The following is a 24,974-nucleotide window of genomic DNA, read 5'->3' on the forward strand; positions in this document are numbered from 1 at the left end:
CTAGCAGATTTCTCAGAAGAAAATCTACAGGCCAGGAGAGAGTGGAATGGCATACCCAAAATAGTGAAAGATAAAAACTGTCAGCCAAGAATACTCTATCCAGTAAAGTTGTCCTTCAGGTATGAAGGAGAGATAACGGCTTTCCCAGACAAAAAAAAGGTGAAAGAGTTTATCACCACTAGACCTGACTTACAGGAAATGTTGAAAGGAGTCCTTCTACCTGAAATCAAAAGACAAAAGTATGCAAAACTTTGAGTAACGTTATAAACAGACATACAGAATCAGAATGTTGTGACTCTATTATCAGAATAGGTTGTTAAAAACTTGATTATACCTTAAACGTTAAAGGGGAGAAAAGTTTTTAAAAATAATTATAACTACTTTAAATTAGTAATGAACTCACAGTAAAAACAGGAATATTTGTGACAAAAAAACCATAAATGGAGAAGAGAAAAAAATGGCACCTGTATAGGAAAATGAGAATAAGATACCATCAACAGAAATAGATCTATCTCATCATGAGGTGTTTTATATAAACTTCATGGTAACCACAAAACAGAAAGCTAGCACAGACATGAAACATATAAAAAGATGAAACTGAGAAAAATAGCACAGAAAAGCATCAAACTGGAAAGGCAGGCAGAAATACAAAGAAAAAGAAAAAATGGAAATATAGAACAACCACAAAACAAAAGATAAAACAGCAGTTATTAAGCTCTCATATATCAATAGTCACCCTAAATGTAAATGGATTGAATTCACCAATCAAAAGACACAGAGGCACTGGATGGATTAAAAACAAGACCCAACTACATCCTGCCTCCAAGAGACCCATCTCAGCTCTAAGAGAAACATAGGCTCTGAGTGAGGGGATGGAAGACAATACTACAAGCAAATGGCAGCCAAAAGAAAGCAAATGTAGCCATGCTTATGTCAAAACAAATTGTCCTCCACCTGAAAAAGGTAGCCAGAGACAGAAAGACATTATATAATGATAAAGAGGACAATCTTTTCTGAAGATATAACCTTTATTAATATGTATGCACCTAACATAGGAGCACCAAAATATATGAAGCAATTATTACCAGATCTAAAGGGAGAAATGGACAGCAATATAGTAATAGTGGGGTACTCTAACACCCCACTTACATCAGTGGATACACCATCAGACAGAAAGTCAACAAGGAATCATCAGCCTTAAATGAAATATGGGACCAGATGGACTTAATAAATACTTAAAGACCATTGCATTCAAAGCCAGCAGAATACACATTTTTCTCAAGTGCACATGGAACGTTGTCAAGCATAGACCATATGTTGGCACACAAAACAAGTGTCAATAAATTTAAGAGATTGAAATCATATCAAACATCTTTTCTGATCACAGTGGTATGAAACTACAAGTCAAATACAAGAAGAAAGCTGGAAAAATGACAAATATGTGGAGACTAACACCATGCTATTGAACAATTATTGCATCAATGAAGAAATCAAAGGAAAAATGAAAAAATACCTGAAGATAAATGAAAATATGATATACCAAATTATATGGGATGCAGCAAAACTGGTACTAAGAGTGAAGTGTATAGCAATACAAGCCTACATCAAGAAACAAGAGAAATCTCAAAAATCTATCTTTACACCTACAAGAACCAGTAAAAGAAGAACAAATGAAGCCCAAAGTCAGTAGAAGGAAAGAAATCATAAAAGTCAGAGTGGAAACAAATGAAATGGAGACTAAAAAGACAATAGAAAAGATGAATGAAACTAAGAGATGCTTCTTTGAAAAGATAAAATTGACAAACCTTTGAGCTAGACTCACTAAGAAAAAGAAAGAGAAGGCTCAAATAAATAAAATCAGCAACAAAACAGAAGTTACACACACTACCCTCTTGGCCCCTTTGTCTTTTGAGGAAGACTTGTGTTGGACGAGCTTCTAATAGTGGTGACATTTCAATTATTAGTAGTACAAAGTGGAAGAGGAATTTTGTACAGAAAGTTTAGAAAAGTCTTTCAAATTATCCTTTGTTTGGTAAATGACCTACTTAACTGAGCCAAGCACTAAGAAAAAGCATCCTGGAATGGCCCTCTCACCCTTCTTTCATCAGTTCTTTGTACCTCCATCCAGCTCTAAAACTCTACCTGGACCTGTAGGCAATTATGCTAGCATCTGCCATTTGTCTCTGAGACAGCTGGTTTAGAGGGAAGTAGTGTGTATCCTTTAGACATAATCACAACTATAACTTGTTCATCTAATGAGATGACTTATAGACATTTCTATTTAATCGAGTTATTAAATATCTCTGTATAACAGTCTCAGCTCAGAAAATGTTAAAGTGAGAATATAAAAATAGTCATTTCTCTCAAGGGCCTTACAGTCTTAAGAGGTACATTTGTAAAGCCATGAAGTGTTTATATAAGGTGGTATAAAATAGGTACAAGTCACATGTGATGGAGTCCAAAGGATGGACGGATTGCATACACTGGACCCTGAGGATTGGGTGTTTAGGGAAAGTTTCATAGGAAACTCTGACTTAGTCTCAAAGGATGGAGGGGAGGGAGATTTCACACCAGGGTGTGCCAAAGCACAGAGCTGTGAAAAGTACTAGGCATGCTTATGCGTCATTGTTACAACAGGTGTGACTAGACCAGAGGACATGAAGGGCTCTAGTGAGATATGAGCAAATGGGTATTTGGAGGTTAGAAGAGGGCCGCATGTAGCACCTGGCTTTCTTACCCTTGATCTGCCTTTTGATGAGATGAATCAGGATCCGGAATGGTGCCACCTGAGAAATATGTCCCAGAGAGACTTGAGTGGAATATTGAAGAGCATTCTAGCTTTATAGATTTACTAAACGGGTTTACCCATTTATCCTGTAGACGGTGTCGTGTATTTCATGATAGAATACTAGATTCAAGAAGAAGGTTGTGAATTTGATGTCTTTATTCAAGAATCTAATTCCTTAGTTTTAAGTTAAATTACAAAAAGTAGAACTCACCTGCTTTATTCAAGTGTATATTACTATATTCATGTTAAGGCATTAAATGTACTCCCATCCTGACAGAAAATAAAATTGTGTATTCTTTATAGTCCAAACTAGGAGGTATGACAATTAAGTAGCTGCAGGCAAGTAATAGCCATTTAATAATAAATATTAATTTAATAATAAGTAATTAGAATGAATTCTAAATTCACTAGAATTCTAGGTTCGATGCTGTATGGATTGGAGAGAGAAAACATGAACACAGAAAATGTCTGCAATTTCTTTTTTTAGGACAGCTTTATTGAGATATCATTCACATACAATAAAATTCACCCATTTAAAGTATATAATTCAATGGTTTTTAGTATACTCACAAACAAGTGCAATTATAACCACAATCAATTTCCAAATATTTTCATCACCTCAAAAGGAAACCTGGTACATTTTAGCTAGCATTCTGCCCATCCGCCCACATCCCCAGCCCCAAGCAACCACTCATCTTCTTTCTGCTCCACAGATTGAATTAGTTTGGACTTCATATGGATGGAATCCCATATGGAATCATGTGGACTTTGTGCCTGGCTTCTTTTACTCAGCATAGTGTTTTCAAGGTTCATCCAACTTCTAGCGTGTTTCAGTACTTCGCTCCTTTTTATAACCAAATAATATTCCATTGTATGGGTATACCACAATTTGTTTATCAAGTGTCTTCAATTTCAAAGTGCCAACCAACCCAGCCCACTGAATGACTCAGTGCAGGTGAATGAAAGAATAAAAGCAAAAAGTCACAGGAGACAGTTCTGGAAGGGCCACCTACAGAAGGGCAATTCTTGAAAAAAACTGGTGGTGAGACTATTCTTCTCCAGAGGGGCCTGTAGAATGCCTGAAAAATGGATTGATTTTCTTGAGTCTCACGATAGATGTCAAAACACACACATTTCATCAAGTCAGCCCTTCTTCCCTGAGCCTATCATGGTCATCTGTATCAACATGAATAATGTTTATTAATCATGTACTTTGTATAGAACATTGTCCTAAAACCATGATATGTTGGTAATGAGACAAAGTGCTTGCAGTCTAGATGGAGACAGGAAATATGCATAAAAAAAGAAAAATGGGGCTGAGTTAGTTGTGCCCTCTATGCTTACTTTCTGGTCTTTTCAAATGTTCTATTGTCTTGGTTTAGAAAAATAGTTTTGAAAAAGCACTATAATATGTAATGTGTGAAAAGTAGCATATGCTAAGTGCTGATGATAACATGTGCTGCAGACCTTCCGAGAAGAGAACCAACGCAGGGGATGGGGAGTGGGAAAAGGACTGGGAGACTTGAGTTGGGCCTTAGAGGGAAGACAGGTGGAGGATGTGGCAGAAAGCACCACATGCAGGCATATTCAGGAATGTTTAATCATTTAACAGACTGAACTGGTTAAATTGAAGAAGTCATGAATGGGAGCAGTGGGAGATAAGGTGGAGAGGGGCTACATTGCTTAGGGCTCTGATCCCAGGCTGAGGAGTAAGAACCTTATTTTCTAGGCAAGATGGGCAGCCATATTTAACTAAGCTTTTTAACTAAGGACTGACAGGTGAAAATCACACTGCAGTATTTTGATGGATTGAAGCCTAAGTAGAAACAGGGAGGCTTGTTTTGATGGTAGAATTACCTTCACGCCAAATTAGCTGTAAAGAACAGCATCATTGGTGGTGTTAAATATTTAATTTTTAATCAGGTTGAGGTCTTTTGGGTATTTAAAAGAATATGCTGTTATAGAATAAAATGTAAAGGTAAAGGTGCAAGTAATTTAGACATAAAAATATACATTGTCAAGTTAGCAGTTTTCTCTTTTTTTCAGGTTAAAATTTTGAATAGGTGATATAATCACATAGTTTAAAAATTAAACGACACAAAATGTATACGGTGAAATGTTTCACCTCCATTCTGTCTTCCATCTGCCCTTCCTTCTGGTAACCACTGTCAACAATGCAAAATAACCAATAACCGTGCTATTTATAGGAGAGATATGGTGAATTGTACTTGAGCCAACCCAAGGATTATAATCCAGAAAGGCCTTTTCCAGAAAGGAAGAAACATTCTGGAGAAGCTGGATTTTCAGTACTGTCTTGTACCATTTTAGAACAAAGAGTCATACATTGAACACATCCGGGATACATATTCACCAAAATTTCAGAGAGGTATTTAGTTGCAAATTAGCAAGTCAACTTAACCCTGATGTTTGGAAAGGAAACATTTTAGGAGTACTAGTGGGGGTGTTACTGATAGGGTGTTACCAAGAGGGCATTTTTGGCTCTGTAGGAGGGAAAGTGCACATTCTTAGTTTAATGGTTAAAGCAGATGTACAATGTATGTTTGATAGGCCATAAATCAGGCTTTTTTTTTTTTAGTTCAAGTCAAATCAGTTTTGAATCAGAATAGTTACCCAGTATATCCCAATATGTGAGAATCTCGTCACCACTTATTAGTTTCTTGCGGCTTCTTCCAGGATTTCTACAAATATAAACAAATACAAATACATACTCTTATTTTTCTCCTTTTCTTTTCACAGAAGTTAGCCTGCTATTGTACTCTTCCGCATCTTGCTATTTTGTTTTATCTTGATGTATCTTGGAGATCTTTTCACATCAGTAAATTAGTATTTTTTCTTGATGAGTTAGGTCAGTGCTGTCAAGGATACATATCTCTCACCTCAAACTTTTTAGAAACAAAGGAAGAATATGGTCTTAATTTTTTAATTTTTTTAGCCATTTCCCAGTGTGTTTGTTGATTACTCATAGGAATGGAGCCAAAGAGATAATGCCACCTGATGCCTTTTTAAAATAAGAAGAAGGATGAGAATAGAACTGTTCATTCTGTGCTTTGCCTTCTGTGTAAATTTGATTTAGCTTAGATTTGCAGACTTTTTCCTTGTAAATAGGCCTCTTTTTTCCATAATTACTTTTGGTTTCTAAGGGACATCTTTAGAGCAAACACTGGCTATCTGCCTGGTTTTCCTGTTTTTGTAAAGGTGGATTTTAATAAAAATGGAAAATTTCCTGTCTTCAATCTTTTTGCCAGATTGTTAGTTTGGGCATAAATTAGATTTGGTGTTGTTTGGGATTAATCTGCCTTTGTTCTCTTGGTTTTAGGTCAGAGCCCCCACCCTTCCATTTGCTTTCACTTTCACTTCCTTTCTGAGTTGGTTCATTTTAGGAATCTGACTTTATCCCACTTGCAAATCTCTCTTTTTTTCTCATTCTCTTTCTTTTCTGTCAAGAGATGTTCACACATTGACGTATATGAGGTAACTATTCGGGTTCAAAACTGGTTCAGCTTGAACTAAAGAAGCCTGACTTATGGCCTATCAAACACACATTGTATGTCTGCTTTAACCATTTTAGTAGAGAATGCACTCTCAAGATAATAATGCATACCTCCCCTATTGGTAACCTCCTATTGGTAATGACGCTATTAGTCTCTTTGCTGAAGTGAGGGTCATGATAACCTGCTAATTTGCAACTAATACCTCTTTGAACCTTTGAAAATGTATCCTGGGTTTGTTTACTGTATGTTCCTTGTTCTAAAAAGACATAAGACTGTACTGAAAACCATGCTTCTCCGGAACTCTTTCTAAGGCCTTCCTGTACATAATCCTCACTCTGGCTCAAGTAAAACTCACCTTATTTTTCTTATCTATAGAATAGTTATTGGTTATTATGCATTGAACCAGTGGCTACATTTTGAACACTGAAGGATTAGAGCTGGTGTTGATTGGCTGGGTGCACCTCTAGTTAGTAGATATATACAGAACATTCCATCCAAAACCTGCAGAATACACATTCTTTTCCAATACACATGGAACATTCTCCAGGATATATCACACATTAGGCCACAAAACAAGTCTCAATAAATTTAAGATGACTGAAATAGTACCAAATATCTTTTCTGACTACAATGGTATGAAACCAGAAATCAGCTATAGGAATAAAACCAGAAAAGCCAAAAATATGTGGAGATTCAACAAATGCTACTGAACAACTATTGAGTCAAAAGAAATCAAAGGAGAAATCAAAAAATACCTGGAGACAAATGAAAATGAAAATATGAAATGTCAAAATTTATGGGATACAGCAAAGCAGTTCTAAGAGTGAAGTCTACAGCAACACAATTCTACCTTAACACAAAAGAAAAATCTGAAATAAACTATGTAATAGCACACCTAAAGAAACTAGAAGAAGAACAAACCAGTAGAAGGAAGGAAATAATAAAAATCAGAGTTTAAATAAATGAAGTAGAGACTAAAAAAAAAAAGAAAAAAAATCAATGAAACTAAGGTCTGGTCATTTAAAAAGATAAATAAACTTGACAAACCTTTAGCTAGACTCACCAAAAAAAAAAAAAAGAGAGAGAGAGAAGGCTCAAATAAATAAAATCAGAAAAGAAAGAGGAACAATTAAAACAGACATCTCAGAAATACAAAAGATTATAAGACAATACCATGAATAACAATATGCTCACAAATTGGATAATCTAGAGGAAATGATAAATTCTTAGAATCGTACAACCTTCCAAGGCTGAATCAAGAAGAAATAGAGAATTTATATAGACCAATCACCAGTAAGGAGGTAGAAGCAGAAATAAAAAACCTCCCCCAAAATAAAAGTCCAGGACCAGATGATTTCCCTGGTGAATTCCACCAGACATTCAAAGAAGACTTAATATGTATCTTTCTCAAACTTCCAAAAAATTGTAGAGGAGGGGAAGCTTCCTAACTCATTCTAGGAGGGCAACACTACCCCGATACCAAAACCAGACAAGGATAACAACAAAAAAAGAAAATTACAGGCCAATATCACTGATAAACATTGATGCAAAAATCCTCAAGAAAATACTAGCAAATTGAATATAATACATTACAAGGTCATACAGCATGATCAAGTGGTATTTATTTCAGGAATGCAGGGATGGTTCAACATCTGCAAATCAATCAATGTGATACACCACAGTAACAAAATGAAGACTAAAAATCACATGATCAATAAACATCGAGAAAGCATTTGAAAAGAAACAGTATCCATTTATGACAAAAACTCTGAATAAAATGGGTGCAGAAGGAAAGTACCTCAACATAATGAAAGCCATATATGACAAACCCATAGCTAATGTCATACTCAACAGAGTAAAACTGAAAGCTATCCTTTTAAGAACAGGAACCAGCCAAGGATGTCCATTCTTGCCACTCTTATTTAACATAGTATTGGAAGTCATAGCCAGAGCAATCAGGCAAGAAAAAGAAATAAAACAGATCCAAATTGGAAAGGAAGAAGTGAAACTGTCACTATTTACAAATGATATGACTTTATGTATCAAAAATCCTAAAGAACGCACCAAAAACCTGTTAAAAATAATAAATGAATACAGTAAAGTTGCAGGATACAAAGTCAACATATAAAAATCAGTGAAGTATCAGAAAGAGAAATTAAGAATACAATGGCATTTACAATTGCAACAAAAGAAATAAAATACCTAGGAATAAACTTAACCAAAGAGGTGAAAGACATGTACACTGAAAACTATAAAACGTTGTTGAAAGAAATTGAAGAAGACAGAAAGAAATGGAAAGATATTCTGGATCTTGGATTGGAAGAATTAACATAGTTAAGATGTCCATACTTCCCAAAGCAATCTACAGATTCAATGCAATCCTATGAAAAGTCCAATGACATTTTTAGCAGAAATAGAACAAAGAATCCTAAAATTTATGTGGAATGACAAAAGACCCTGAATAGCTGAAGGAATCCTGAGAAAAAAGAACAGAGCTGGAGGTATCACACTGCCTGATTTCAAAATATACTACAAAGCTATAGTAACCAAAACAGCATGGTACTGGCACAACAACAGACACACAGATGAATGGAACAAAATTGAGAGCCCAGAAATAAACCACATGTCTATGAAGAGCTAATTTTCGACAAGGGAGCCAAAAACATATAATGGAGAAAGGAAAGTCTCTTCAATAAATGGTGTTGGGAAAATTGGACAGCCACGTGCAAAAGAATGAAAGTGAACCATTGTCTTATACCATACACAAAAGTTAACTCAAAATGGATTAAAGACTTGACTGTAAGACCTGAAACCATAAAAGTCCTAGAAGAAAGGATAGACAGTATACTTTTTGACATTGGTCTTAGGAGTATATTTTCAAGTACCATGTCTGACCTGGCAAGGGAATCAATAGAAAAAGTAAACAAATGGGACTACATCAAACTAAAAATCTTCTGCACAGCAAAGGAAACCATCAACAAAACGAAAAGAGACCATAACCATTGGGAGAAGATATTTGCAAACCATATATCTGATAAAGAGTTAATATCGAAAATATGTAAAGAACTCACACATCTCAACAACAAAAAACCAAACAACCAAATTAAAAAATGGGCAAAAGAGCTGAACAGACATTTCTTGAAAGAAGATATACAGATGGCCAACAGGCACAAGAAAAGATGTTCAACATCACTAATTATTAGGGAAATGCAAATCAAAACTACAGTGAGATATCACCTCACACCTGTCAGAATGGTTATAATTAAAATGACAAGAAATAACAAGTGTTGGAGAGGTTGTTGAGAAACTGGAACTCTCATACACTGTTGATGGGAATGCAAACTGGTACAGCCAATATAGAAAACAGTATGGCGATTCCTCAAAAAATTAAGAGTAGAAGTATCATATGATCCAGACATTCCACTGCTAGATATGTATCCAAAGAACAGGAAAACACAATTGTGTAAAGATATATGTACCCCTATGTTCATTGAGGCATTATTCACAATAGCCAAGATTTGGAAACAACCTAAGGGACCATCAAGGTATGAATGGATAAAGAAAATGTGGTATGTACACATAATGGAATACTACTCAGCCATTAAAAAGGATGAAACCTTGCCATTTGTGACAACATAGATGGACCCTGAGGGTATTATGGTAAGTGAAACAAGTTAGATAGAGAAAGTCAAAAACTGTATAATCTCATGCTGAAATAGAAGATGAAAACAACAACAACAAAATACATAGAGACAGAGATTACATTGATGGTTATCAAAGGAGAAAGGGGGCAGGAGGAGGGTAAAAGGAGTGAATGGGCACCTGTGTATGGTGATGGATGGTAATTAGCCTTTGGGTAGAGAAGGTTTTGTACTCTACACGGAAACTGAAGTATAATAATGCAATCTGAAATTTATATAATGTTATAAACTACTGTTCCCTAAATGAATAAATGAATGAATAGATAAATAAATAAATAAAAGAAAAGAACATTTACCAAAAAAAACAAGATGTGTTCTCAGGAGGTGTAGTCTGGTAAACTGCCCTTGCCTGTCACATAATTTCTTTGGTGACTGGAATATTTATACATATATACATACTGCAGATTCTCTCCACATGACACCAGAGAAACACTACAGAAGATTAAACATTGTCCCCCAATTTTCCCATTGTAAGTATTTTGTAGATCATCTCCTTTTGGTTTACATACACTTACTTTAGATAGATTTCATTAATCAAGTTTGCACATTTTAAGATAGTCATGTTCTAATCTTGTCTTTTTTTGTCAACTGGATTGGATTTGGGGTGTTTAAAAAACCTCTCAGCAATCAAATATGAATAGAAATTTCCTTGGGCTGACTTTTACTTATGACTGATCTTATCCATCATTTCAAATCATGCTTTCAATGTTTCAAGTGTTCATAGTCTCATTACTAAGATCTCTAAGATTTACTTTCAGATCATCCTGTTGTTACTTTTGCTAAAATTACTGGATTAATAAGGACAATAATAATGATAACAAACCAATAATAACAATGGTGATGACAAACTGTGCATTTGGACTGGGCTCAGTTCTTTATATATATTATGTTTCTCTTTAAATATATTGTCGTTACTTCTCTGTCCCTAGCTCTAGAACAGCTCAGGCACAAAGTTGATGCTCAATAAATATTTCTTCCATGACTGAGATAGAAACAGGGCTGGGAAAGAGTGACCTGGGCCATGGTGGTGGGTGAAATGGCAAGCAGCAAAGATGAGGTTTCAGGAGAGTGGAGACAGGTAGAGGATTCCAACAGCTAAGCACGGGCCAGTGAGTAGCGATTTCATGTGAGGCTGGTTAAACTTGCAAAAGTCGAGAGAGGAAATAATTGAATTCTTGCAAAGACGTTATATTGTGTAGTTCTGTTTCGGGAATTTCCATCTTGGGAGGAGTCCTCCAGTTTTCTGAATCGCTTCCATCCAGTATTGCGTAATTGAAGGGATTGTCTGCCTCTTTCCAGGTCATCCCTACTCCGTCCCCAACCTTTCTCTGTCGGTGTCGATGTCCAGGATCCAGGAATTCTTGCCCGTGGAACTTTTCTCTTCTCCCCATTCAGGCCTGGATTTAGACCCCCAATATGTTCTCCCAAATCCTGTAACCTCCACATCAGCAGTGTTGTTTGCTCGGTCGACCCTGTTTCCTTGTTCAGGAAGCAGCTCAGATTCAGGCTACTCAGTTTTATTCTGAGGTTGCATGATCTAAAGTTTCAAATTTTCTTTCCAATGTCTCACGGTTCGCTGTAGACACACCTGGGAGTGGGGTTGTAGACAGATGGTTCAAGGGTCTCCTGCCGCCTTCTAACCCTCTTCCCGAATAGGCTTCCTTGCCGGAAACCTCGGCCCTGAGGACTGGAATGGGTGCAGGGATGAAATGCACTCCTCCAGGAGTCGGGTGGGGAGCCAGACAAGATCCAGCTCCGGGAAGAACTCGGATTAAGTTTGCAGCCAAGCCTGGGGCGATTGAATCAGAGTGTGTCACCGTGGAGAGAGGACTGGCCCGCGTGCTGGGCTGCCATTGGCTCGGGACTTCCGGGCTGGGGATATAAGTCAGCGCGGAGCAGACAGCGCGCTGAGTGCAGCCCTGACCGGCGGCGGCAGCTCAGCTCAGCCGAGCAGATTGCGGCGGAGAAGGGCGGGCTTGTTCAGAGAACGTCTGCAGCACCATGGAGACCGGGTGAGGCGGGCGCCAGGCCCGGGGAGCCGTGGCGGCCCCTGGGGAGGGGAAATGGCTGTCACTGAGACCTGGAAACCCGGCTGTGGGCCCTGAGAGAGCCGGGAGAGGGAGCGGGCTCCCCAGAGCTGCAGAGAGCCCTGGCAAGGAGCCTGGGGTCAGGGTCAAGTCTCAGAGCAGTGGGGCGGCCGGCGCGGGCAGGGACGCACGCGGGAATGGAGCCAGGGTGGCGCCAGTGGAGCAGGAAGGGGAGAGGTTTGTAGAGTGTAGTGTACTCGGAAAAGGAACCAGTGTCTTTGTGTGTGTGTGCGCGCGCGCACATTGGGGGTGTAAGTCTAGAGGGGGGCATACCTCCTCCCCCGAGTACAGGGCAAAAGTCTTCCCACTGCACGTGCTCTTCACAGATTCCCATTCTAGAGTCCAGGTAAAGCAACGAGGTAGTTTTGGGGCCCATATCTAGAGTTCCTCCTTCAGAGGAGAGATTGCTCAGGTCCCTCGCCAACACCTCCCTTCCCTCCAAATTGGAGGTCCAATAGAGTTGGGGACGGTGTCTCCAAGGAGATAATGAAACCCTTATTCCGTGAACCGGGCTCCAGGTCCTGCCCACTGGCCCCCACTCCTACCTTTGAAAACCTTTTTCTCTGCTTTGGTCCCGGAAATCCCAGTCCAAGTCTCCAGCGTTAGGGATCGCAATGGCTTTTGGATGCTCAGGGCACTGATGGCCAATAAGGAAGTCCTATGGCTGTGGCTAGAAATGCTAGGTGGCCAGGGCTTCACACTTCCTTCATTTCCTTTGTACCTCTTGGGGATGCTCTTTGATTCACTTCTTACTATTTCATTGTTTCTCTTCTCCATCCTCCTGTGGTCCCCGCTCTGTTTTTCCTGCCCCTGTCCCTTACTCAGCTACTTCTCTGAGGGAAGCCTCGTGCATTGTGGAGTGATTTGGTTTCAAAGGCTCTGCTTTTGAAGGAAAGAATTTCCTCTGGAGGCTTGGTTAGCTGTGTTCATGGATGTGAGAGAATTGGACTGGAATTGTGAGAAAAATTCTAGATTGACTCTTGGGATGTATGGGTTCTGGATGAGTGTATGTCCTTAGGTCTCTGAAAGGCAAAGACCCTTGGTGAAGAGAAGATGGGGGAAGGCAGAGAGGAGAACAGAGACATGGGGGAAAGTGGGAGCAGCTGCAAATGCTGGGGACCTGAACCAATGATTTATGGAGTCATGGATCATTGGAACTTGTTATCAAGTTTTTAATTCATTTTCAAACTGAGCCTCTAAGATAGGTGGGGCTGATTACATTTGTTTGTTTTATCTCTGAGGAAAGTATTCAAAGCACAAGTTTTGCTTGTCTAAAAAGGCAAAATTGGGACTAAAGTCTAAGTTGATTTCTGCTTCCCTTCCGACCAGAAATTTCTAAACCTGGTTTGTGAAACAGAAGTACCTGAGACACTTTTGTAAAAAGTACAGATTCTGGGGTCCTTCCCCAGACTTATATCTGGAGGGCTGGGCTCCAGAATCTATTCTTAACAAGCTACTGTGAGAAATTTATGCAGTCGGTTCTGCTCCAGCGCTGGCAACCAGAGTATGAACGGGGTCTTCTTTTTTGTGGGGTAGCTTGTCTAGTCCAGGCTTGAATTATCGCTGGCAATTCCATATGACAGGGCTCTGTGTGGGTCTGGGGATCCCGGAAAGAAGGGTCCAATTGAACTGACATGTAGACCACCACTAGGAGTGTTCCTATTGCTCTCTTTGTCAATCAAAAAATTTAGCCCTTAGTATTTTTCTGAAGGAGGATCTGGAGGGTGTCAGTCCAGAAGGAAATTGGATTCATCCCCTGCCCTCAGGGTAGTTAGTCTTAATTACATTTTGAGCATCCTGAGTGGGTACTAAGGAGGGGTGCATTGGGTTTGTCACTGCCCTAAGGAAGGTCTTAGTTCCTTTTTGAGTGTACTTCTGGGCCGGCCTCCTGAGGCCCAGCACTTTTATCCTCCTTGATTTGATTATTTCGCTGTACTTGTCTGTAGGCTAGATGGTCCTTCCTCTAAATCTTTGTCACAAGAGAGAGGTTAAACCTTGCAGTGGTGGCAGAACTGGAGTTGGGGCTGCTGGTGGAGACATAGGCATCATTAATGTGCTAGGAATGAGGGGAGTGTTTCATGTCAGACCTGTAGTGAGTCTGATTCAGAAAGAGGAGAGGGTGGGTGAGCTTAATGTGGCCCCTCCTGAGAAAGAGGAGCCTCCCCTCTGGGGCAGCTCTTTGACCAGATTCTCTGTCCCCTGTCACCTGGGTACACCTGCCAGTCTTTGTGCGCTGAGGGTCATTAGTCTGTGATGTGCTTGGGATGGGAGCGAAACTCACCTTGATTTTCCCTTTCTCCTAGGTTCACATATGAAGATTATCAGACCACCGCACAGTGGCTTCTGTCCCACACCAAGCACCGCCCTCAAGTGGCGGTGATCTGCGGTTCTGGGTTAGGAGGTCTGACTAATCAGTTAACTCAGGCCCAGGGCTTTGACTACAGTGAGATACCAAACTTTCCCCGGAGTACAGGTACTGGTCAGGGGAGGGAGGGATGGGACTGAGGGATGTTGATGGGATTCTGATGGGAGGGCGATGCTTCCATGCCTGGAGCTGGTTATCCTCTATAGCATTTGACTGGAGACAACTGTTGTGACAGAGGAGAAAAGACCCCCAGGAATCAGAATGACTTTAGAAGGAAATGTCCCCAGTAGGAATTTCAGAATAGACAGGGCGTGTGTGTGTCATGGTACTATATGATGACCTGTTTCATATGCTTGAATGATTCAGAGCTCCTTAAAGCTCTTCAACACTTCCCCCAAGTGCTCCCCCATATACCATGGTCACCACAGGCTCACACACACACCCCTCTCTCATTTCTTTCAGTCTGCAGCATTAATGGAAAAAACAGTGCTGTAACTTCCCAGGACAAGATCAGGCCATCCCTGTCCTATGTCCTCCTGCCATTCCCGATCTCCTAGTTCTAACTCCAGTCCTAGGATAAGGCAGACACTGGTGCACAGCAGCAAATGGGCAGACTGCCATGTTCCTGCAGACAAATGCACCGATAATACGTGAATACACAGGACCTGCTTCACACTGACCCTTTGCAGGGGAAAGGGGCAGATGTCCCCTGTGCACAGTGGCGCTCCAAGGGATCTGAGGAGAGCATATCCAGCATCCCAACAGCAGCCAGAAAGCTCTAAGACTAGGGCTTGGAAAAGGGCCAGGTGAAATAGGGACAAAGATAGTGTGTTTGCTTTACTGATTAATTTCTTAGACCACTAATTTCTCTTGCTTCCTTCATAAATTTCCTGGCTTTCTACTTTCCTCTTTTCCCTGCAGAGCTGTGACGTTTCACAGATATTTTTCAAATCCTTTGGAGCAACTAGGAGACTAGAGTGGGGAGGTGGGAATAGGGTTGGAGAAGGAAATATTAAAAAGAGAGAGGGAGGGCAGAATTTTCTAAGGAAGATAGTAGTGGCATTGGCACTACCTGTCACTCCTACCCCCAGCAAGAAGGGCATTGCACTTAGTGGTATGTGGACTAACTTTTAAATTTTATGAACCTATTTTTTTTGTATTCCACTTTAGCTTTCTAATCTCTGTCACTTCTGCTCTATTACTGATAATTTTTTAATAAGCTGCTATATCTCTGTTTGTCTGTGAACTCTTCCTCTTGCTTTTGGTGTATCTCCCAGAACCTCCATTCCCTAAGGGATAGGGTGGCCATGTCCATTAGAGGAGAAATGCCAGATAAGGGGCGGTAGTTATGGCTATGATGTCTGGTTGGGAGTTGCCTTCGCACTCCCGTCCCCTGCCTGCCCCATCCTGGGCATGTGTTCCCACAGGACTGTTATGTGGGTCTAATGGAGGAGACTTGTATGGATCCAAGCTCTGCCCATTTCCCTTTGTTCAGTAGCCTCTTTAGAAAGCTAGGATATGCCTTGAGTTCCCTTTCATGAGCGAGGAGGCATATAGTTAGGGTAATAAATAAGAATATACATTTTGAGAATTTTGAAAATTTTTGAAAAGAGTTCTATAATTACTGCATCCACTGTTTCATTATTACCCATTTATTCTACTTTTTCCTCCTATTCTCTTGCAGTATGACCTTCTCCTTCTTAGAAATTTCTTTAAAAAGCCTTTCCTTCCTTTGAAGTATGTTTATACTGAACATCATACCTCCATAGCTTTAATCTCAAGATAGACTTATATACTTAATTGTAAAATTATGATTAATTTCTGCCTCCCCCACTCAACTTAAACTTCTGAAAGCAGAGATGATAACATCTTCTTTTGCTTCATTATGCCCTCATGTTGAGCACAATGAGTAGCCTCGTAGTAGGTGCTCGTGGATATGTGTTGTGTGAAACATCATCCCATTCGTTTCCCTTTCTTGTTTGTATACAGTGCCAGGTCATGCTGGTCGACTGGTGTTTGGGTTCCTGAATGGCAAAGCCTGTGTGATGATGCAGGGCAGGTTCCACATGTATGAAGGCTACCCGCTCTGGAAGGTGAATCAGGGGCATCAGCCTAGATGAATCTGGAAGAAGGGAGAGAGCCATCTCTCCTATTCTATTACCTAGCTACCTGGTCTAGGTAGATTTTTGCTCCCCTTCTTTCTCTTTCATGATGTATATCATGCATGTCCACGTGGGTTGGTTGGTGAAATTTTAAACAACAGTTTGTGATCATTTATCTTTTCCTTCTAAGGTGACCTTCCCCGTGAGAGTTTTCCGTCTTCTGGGTGTGGACACTCTACTGGTCACCAATGCAGCTGGAGGGCTCAACCCCAAGTTTGAGGTTGGAGATATCATGTTGATCCGCGATCACATCAACCTGCCTGGTTTCTCTGGTCAAAACCCTCTCATAGGTCCCAATGATGAAAGGTGTGGATCTTGCTCCTTTGGTTATAGATGGATAGATTGTAAGGACTGGCCTGGGGGTTAGGAGAAAGCTCATTGTATTCTATTCATCTGAAATAATCCAACCTGTGCCCCAGGTTTGGAGTTCGTTTCCCTGCCATGTCTGATGCCTATGACCGGGATATGAGGCAGAAGGCTCACGCTGCCTGGAAACAAATGGGGGAGAAGAGAGAGCTACAGGAAGGCACTTACGTGATGCTGGCAGGCCCCAACTTTGAGACTGTGGCCGAGTGTCGTCTGCTGCAGAAGCTGGGGGCGGATGCTGTTGGTGAGCAGGGGCATGTGGCTCTAGGCTTGAAGAGGGAGGGATCTGGTAGAATAAGGATGGCAAGAATTAGGAGATTGTGGAGCTGATGGTGGATTGAGAGAGGATCTGACTTAAAGGAAGACTGAATGAAATTGACTTCTAGAAAGGTACTAAGGTAGTGAGGTTTGGTGTGTTGGGACAACAAACCTCCCCACCCAGCATCAAGGGCTTTAACAGGTGTAATGCTATGACCTATCCATGATTTGATAAGTGTTTCTAAGGATTATTCTAACAAAGATCATTATAGTCACCCTCTGTACCTTGCCTGGAAGACAGAACTGTATTATTAAAAGTGACTTCAAAATTGCCACAGACAGGGGCCTGCCCCATGGTATAGTAGTTACATTCAGCTCACTCTGCTTTAGTTGCCCGGGTTCCGTTCCCAGGCATGCAAAATAGAGAATGACTGGCATGGATGTTAGTTCAGGGCAATCTTCCTCAAGCATAAAAGAGGAAGATTGGCAACAGATGTTAGCTCAGGGTGAATCTTCCTCAGCACAAAAAAAAAGAAAAAAGAAAGAAAGAAAGAAAAGAATTGCCACAGAAGGATAGAGAAATAACGTATTGCAATGGTAATATTATAAGAAAAGTGTAAGGCCCTCTGAGGCCCCACTCCTTTAAGCAGTACAGAACACCCTAAGCTCAACTCTAATTTAGCTGCTTCTTTGCATGTTTTTTGACGTGTTAAATTGTCAGTGAGGTAATGAGTAGCGGTTAGGCCAAAGAGTGAGGAAAAGAATCACTTGAGGCTCCTGACAGTTCATACTCCCTTTTCTCCCCATCAGGCATGAGCACAGTTCCAGAAGTTATAATTGCAAGGCACTGTGGACTTCGAGTCTTTGGCTTCTCCCTCATCACTAACAAGGTCATTACGGATTATGAAAGCCTGGAGAAGGCCAATCACGAGGAAGTCCTAGAGGCCGGGAGACAAGCGGCACAGAAACTGGAAAAGTTTGTCTCCATCCTTATGGCGGGCATTCCACAGTCTGGCTGTGCCAGTTAAGCAGGCCTGGAGTGGTCTGGCCTCTGCCCTATGGGATCCAACTAGCTCCTACCTGCTTTGGCCCTTGCTGGGTTACATGCCTCTGCCCTTAGGTAGTAGCAGACAAGAAAGGAAGTGCCACATCCTTCACGTTCCCCACTCCTCTCACCAGACACTTTTGGTGCTCTATCCTCATTTGCTCCACTGTCTTCTCAGAATACTTCTTCCCCAAGCCCTGCCACACATCCATGCATATACCCAGGATGTGGCTTAGGCCGTTGAACTTGGCACAGTAGCTACTCTAGCTTTTTGAGATGATGCTCTCACATTCCTGGGGCCTCAGTTCTGAGTCCTCTGAAGCACTAGATCCCACACAAGGACCAGCCCAATGTCTCTTGTACTTTTATACTGTCATATTTTGAGAATAAAGAGAAAGATGAAATGACTTCTTCATTTTTGTGCAGTCTGTTATAAGGCCGAGACACAGGTGGAGACTCGTATGAAAGGCTGTGAGACCACGTCTTGTGTGACTGTCTGCTTCTCAGATAAGTAGCTAGAACTGAAATGTGGTATGTGAATGCAGGAAAGAGGAAGGAAAGGCAAAGTGACGACACATGAATATGTTTGAATAGATGAGGATGGAAGGGCTAGCTTCTAGCACATGAGGCCACTTCCCTCAGACCAGTCTGCTTCTGTCCCTTGCCTATAGCACTTGTCTGGCGTGCTGTGGTGGCAACCCACATATAAAGTAGAGAAAGATTGGCACAGATGTTAGCTCAGGGTTTATCTTCAAGCAAAAAGATGAGGAAGATTGGCAACAGATGTTGGCTCAGAGCTAATCTTACCCCTCCCCCCAAAAATGTAAATTAGACAATGAGATAAATCATACAAATATTGAAAAAGGAATCAAAAAGGGAAGAATCACAAGACTCACCCTAGCATATTGAAAACCTTCAGATGGGTCTCAAAAAGAAAAATGGAATTTATGAAACAGACGTGAATTCAGTTATAACAAGTGGACATGAATTAAGTTATAGCAAAGGTTTTAATAAAACACTGCCTAAGGTTGGGTGGGCTAAAGGGACCCCATACTGCTTTTGCTCTTCCAACCTTAAAGGACCTCAAACAGGCCCATTCTATTCACCCTAGTTTGAAAACATTTTAAAAAGCCAGAAGGTAGAAATCACGAGAAACCTAATGAACAATTACTTGGGCAATGATAAGTCTGCTAAGGTGAATAAGATTATAAAGATTAAAGTGTTTAAACTAATATTATATAAAGAGGTTGTGTAAACTTTGCGTGAATGTTTTTTGGAAATGGTTGTTATGTCTGGCTGGGAGTACTTCCCCTACACAGTAGTATAATATCGAAACTTGTTAATGGAACCCTAATGGGAGTTTTGATTAGAGGTATTTAAGAGTTGCTAAGATTAAGATAAAACCTTGAAAAAAATTAGTATGTTTAAATAGACTATATGAAAGGATTGCATCTTTTTTGCCTGATTGTATTATAGATTATGCTATGGAGATAAACATTGTGTCTCACATTTCCTCTGCCTGATACTATAACAGCACATAAATCCACCCTCCAGGCAACAATAACTAAACACATTAAAGGAGAGCTTACTTTAAAATGGCCAAAATGGGACCATTTCAGTTTACTCAAACTGATATATTTGCATATGCAATTGGAAAAAGCTGGCTATAAAATTAACCAATCAGAAGCCTATTTTAATCTTTTGAGATTCTAAAGGAAATCAGGAATACTTTACTGCCTCTTTAAGAGAAAATAATTAAGTAATTAACATGCCAGATTAGGGGACGTCAGTGGCCTTGCTAGCAAAATGAAACCAAATCTGCTGCTCCTCTCTCACTGAGCTTCCGTACTTCAACTCCTTTGAAATTCCTGATCTAAAATTAAGCAAGTAAAAATGGGTAAACTTTTGAGACAATATGAAATTCTAATGGTCATTCTGGGGAACCTGTTTCAGATGAGCTGAACTTAAGGGGACACCCTTAAAAGAGGATTCAAAACCTCTCACCTGCTTAATATGCAGAAACTTCTAAAAGACAAAAGGATCCTTACAGCAAAAACAAAAGAATCTTTAGCAACAAAAACTTTTGCCATCTGAGCAGGTCCATCTGCCAAGGAGAAATTTGGATTCGTGTTCTTTTGAGTTTTGTACTTGAGACCTGGATAAAATTTTGAAGATCTCTGTTTATGTCTATCTGTCTCCGTATATATTTGTCTGTCTCCAGATGATATAATTTCTAAGGATCTCTATTTAATGGGCTTGAAGTTGATGCTTATATAAATTATTGCAAAATGTAATAGAAACTAACCCAGATATCTTTCAAGTTAACATGATATAAAATAATCTTTGATAAATAAAAGCTTGTTTAAGTTTGTTGGTTTTGTTAAACATTTTTCAGAGTTATCAACATTGGTTGTGATACAAACATGTTATCTCTTACAAAATTTGTCAGTGAAAATAACTTAGAATAATAGCTTATTTTGTCTGATGTCTCATCAGGGCTTTGTAGGCAATCTAAATATAATTATTTGGAATGAGTAAATTAAATAGATGTGTTATGGTGTATGTACTTAAAACAAGTTAAGATGCTGGCTAACTGATTTAATGTCACCTAAAGTTTTTGTGAGTAATGAAGCTTAATTCTTGGGAACAAATGATGTAGATAGAGGAAATGGGTAAGAGTTTTTGGGTGCAACAATTATGTTTTCTGGCCTGTATACTTGAAAAACAGCTTCCAAAATCTTTTTGGTAGGTTAAAACTTTGGAGTTTGGCTAAGTTAAATTATCTGATGAAATTTATTGAGTATCTAGGTCATTTCCACATAAGATAAAATATTAGAAATTGATTACTGGGCATAGATTGTCTGCCTTTGGTTTCTCATCTCAGAGAAACTGAAAGATGCTTAAGTTTTTAATAAACATATTTTGTGCCATGCTAGGGACTTTTCTGTGAGAAAACACATATATTTCTAGAAAGTCTGTATCCATGGAAAGTAAAATGTATCTTTTCAGTAAAGAAGGTATAGAGAATAGAGGTACTTTTGTTTGTTTTGTTAAAAGATGATAAATTTGTCCTAAAGTACTAGGAAAGGATAAAGAAAAGAAGGCATGGGACAAATTCTGAATATAAAAGCATATGACAGAAGTTTTGTGGAAGTAAAACCCTGAGGATTTTTGTGTATGGTCAAGTTGGCTAAGATTAAAATTTCAATTAAATGAATGAGTTTCAATATCAAACATAAACTGGTGCAAAATTAGACTTTGGCTCGCTCTCTCTTAAAAAGGATAATTCTCTTGAACTTTTGGTCTGTTCTGGATAAAGAAATTATAAAAAGTTTTCCCTTATTTTTGAGTAAGTTTACCTAAAAGACAATCTATGTTTTGTTAAAATAAGGTCCTATGTTCAAAAGGACTGAAATCTCTCTATTAAGGGTTTTTTCTTTTTTTGACTGTTTTAACTCTGTGCTTGCCTTTGACTACTTCTGTTGTCACTTTGGTTAAATGAATAACTAAGCATTGTTTCCTATTTGACCAAGTGTTTTAAAACTTTTTTTATTTTTGATGAACTTCTCCCCAAAATTAGTCTTTATTTTGACTTAAAAAGGGAAGCTTTAGGAATTTCCAATGAACCCAGGGACTTCTCAAGAATTTGTTCTCTCTTTCTATAAAGGGGAAGATATTAAACCAATTAAACTATTTGGTATGTTACATAACATGGACAGCATTGTCAAATAAGTGGTGATAAACCTTCTTAGGTTATATTGTGTGGGTAAATGTTATTAATATGTGTTTAAGAAAAATTATATAACATTCCTAAAATTCTGATCTGTCCTGTTTATCAGTGATAATTCTGGCTATTATCTCAAAGTGTTATATGTCACATCTTTGTCAATTGCCATTTTTTAATGCTTTGTTATTTGCAGAGAGCTGTTGTTTTATTCTGATATTTTAGCAGATGTGTTTCATCTTTGGAGAGATTCATGAAAAGGACTCTGACACTTGCTCTAGGATACAAGTTTCTGATAAACTTTCAGAATATGAAACTGAGTTAGACAAGAAATTAAAGAACTGTAATGGAGAAACTGATGGTCTCATGAAACTGCTAATAGAAGATGAAGAGTTGATATAATAGGAGTAAATAAACTGATAAGGATAATTATAATTTTTATGACTTTTAGTTTGAAATATTGCTGATTTTAAAAAATGTTTTGTTTTTCCTGATTTAAGGAAAATTTTTCTCTTTTTTCTTAAGGAACTATGACTTATAGCAATTTGTAAGCAGAACTAAGGCATTTATCTTTTTCCAGAATTTAGAAACTCTTGATGAGTGAGTATTCTTAATAGCAATATAGATGTTTGCATAAGTTCAGTAAGAATCTGTTCTTATAAAAGGCTACAATTGGAAATACTGGTTATATTACCAAGGCTTTGACTGGACTGTTATATTTGAGAAAAACATACGTCAACTCAGACATGACCATACAGCTTTTGAGAAACAAAGGTTAACTTTATGAAATAAAGTCACTTGGAAATATTGGACTGGTACCTTGCTTACAGTGTTTCCAACACCTTACCAGATGAGTAAAGAAGATCTCTTCCCTAGGAGGTACAAGGAGCCTCAGGATATTTTGGGGAACCTCAAGAGAGGAAAGGAATTCACCCAAATCTGTAGGTATTGCAGACAGAGTCTGATGACAAGTCCTTGGCTTGGCTTTCCTGGCCTCAAGAGGCCTTTAAAATTCAATCTTGAGATTCCTTATAAAAAGGTCCAGCAAAGCAGATTTAAAAGAGCCTATATGACAGTTGCTATTCTTTCTGTGGTAAAAATGAGAGTGATTTAGAGAGAAAAATTATGTTTGAATAGAAACTATAGTACACATTTGTGGATGTTGGATTTTGGTTCTATTATTTGTCTTTGATGTTTTTCTTTTCTATCTGTAAACTGCACTGGATCCTGAATCCTTCTAGTTTCCTTAAATACTTGTTACAGATCTCCAAATTAATATTTTCATTTTTTTTCCTTCCTTTTAATCTGGAATCATTGAGAACTGAGACCACTCTTTTTCCTGAAGCTTTGCACAATGAAATTGGAAAACTGGAAGTAAACTTAAGACAGCACCATGATAGTCCATGTTTGGGCAATCTTCATACCTGTTGCTGCGTAAGCCACTTAAAAGGTTTACCTGAATGCCTGATGATGTCATCAGAGACATTTTGAACTGCAGGGGATTCTTCAACATAGACATCTAGAGATCTTCTCAACTGACTGTCCCCTGGACTCAAAATTTAGTTTATAGTTTGTTCCAATCATTAACCTTGCTTTTCTTTTTGTTTTTCTAGAAAAGCTTCTTATCAAATACCTGGTTACTTGCTTACACAATATAAGCTTAACTTTGGGAGACCCTTCCTATTATCTAGAGATGACCAAAGAGACCTGGAGGGAACCTGAAACAAGGAACTAGGCACTAGATGTTCCTCTGCACCATCTTTGTTGTGGAGATTAGGTCCTTTTAAAATCCTGGAAGCACAAGATGAGTCCTTACGAGAAACACCACAAGGAATGGGAACCATGCAATAGAAGTACATCACAACCTGGATCACCAAAACCTTGTCTGGCTTTAGCTCTAGACATTGACTCTTCTGACTGGACAAATGAACCCCTGACCAACCACAAGTTGCTATCTAGAAGATGGTCTTCTGAAGATAAGCAATGAATAACTCCCAGGTTCTTACCTTACTTGTTGGACTATTACACAGAAACTACTTGGCTACATCAGATTTCACCTGAGATTCCAGGCCCTAACCTTGATTGGTTTACAGATCACTTCTACTGGGATTAAGGTCCATTATGGAGGGGATACTAAACTTTGGGCTGTCTATTTTGCTAATATGTGTGGTCATCTATGTAATTGTAAAGTGTAGACTTATATGTTGTTCCAAAGCCATTGATCAGAGTACTGAAATATTAGTCACGCAAAGCATGTCTCGCTCTCCTCATCTGGTACCTCAAAATATTTACAGTAAAAGTAAAGCAGTTTCATTCATCTAAGCTTGATCTTCACCCATTCACGGTAGGAAGCAACTAGAGCAGTCTTCACCCCCATTCCCCAAGATTGAGGAATGATCATAAAACAGTGGGGGTTAAAACCTAGGATGAAAGAGTTAAAGTTTTCCCAGATTAGGATGAAACCATGCCTGTACCCACAAGGTTAACAGGGGAAACAAAGTAACCAAAGTTTCTGAGCTTGCCTTGCAGACAGCCCTCCACCTGACTAAGCATAATGCAGGAGCATTGACAAGCTAAAAAGACTGATTGTAAGCTTCACACATCAAAGACTAAGATCCACCACACACAACACATAGAACACCCCTGACTTTGCACAGGCAGCCCATGAAGAAATATGAAAGACAGTTGCCCCTGTACAGAGGGCTCTTAGAACTTCAGCCCCCATGGCCACATGCTGCCCCTCCGTGTCTTATTCTGCAATATACTTTGGAAGAATGCTTAGAACTGCATGTAGTTAAGCTAATCTGCAACTGGTAGAAAGAATTACTTGCTAGCAGAAAATTTACGTCCTCTGCCCAGACTCTTCATTCTTTCCCAGATAAGGAAGGAACTGAGGTTTTCTTAGATTCCTCAGCAATGTTGCATTCAACAGATCTTCTGTGGAGAGGCACTCAACTTTCTGTTGT

At 39.3% G+C, this 24,974-nt stretch overlaps 1 protein-coding gene across 1 annotated transcript in view; it reads left to right on the plus strand.

The window, feature by feature from the left end:
* The window catches only part of LOC100058767 (purine nucleoside phosphorylase), a 58,157-nt gene extending 39,466 nt beyond the window's left edge, over positions 1–18,691 (plus strand). Inside the window, exons 2-7 of the mRNA XM_001505137.7 lie at positions 11,934–12,013; positions 14,392–14,561; positions 16,443–16,546; positions 16,746–16,921; positions 17,035–17,225; positions 18,050–18,691. Of these exons, the coding sequence (XP_001505187.3) occupies positions 12,003–12,013; positions 14,392–14,561; positions 16,443–16,546; positions 16,746–16,921; positions 17,035–17,225; positions 18,050–18,267 (870 nt within the window). The 5' untranslated portion in view covers positions 11,934–12,002 and the 3' untranslated portion in view covers positions 18,268–18,691. The remainder of the gene's footprint in view (positions 1–11,933; positions 12,014–14,391; positions 14,562–16,442; positions 16,547–16,745; positions 16,922–17,034; positions 17,226–18,049) is intronic.
* Positions 18,692–24,974: the final 6,283 nt, after the last annotated feature.

Source organism: Equus caballus, chromosome 1 (assembly GCF_041296265.1).
Source record: "Equus caballus isolate H_3958 breed thoroughbred chromosome 1, TB-T2T, whole genome shotgun sequence".
In the NCBI taxonomy this organism is placed as follows: domain Eukaryota; kingdom Metazoa; phylum Chordata; class Mammalia; order Perissodactyla; family Equidae; genus Equus; species Equus caballus.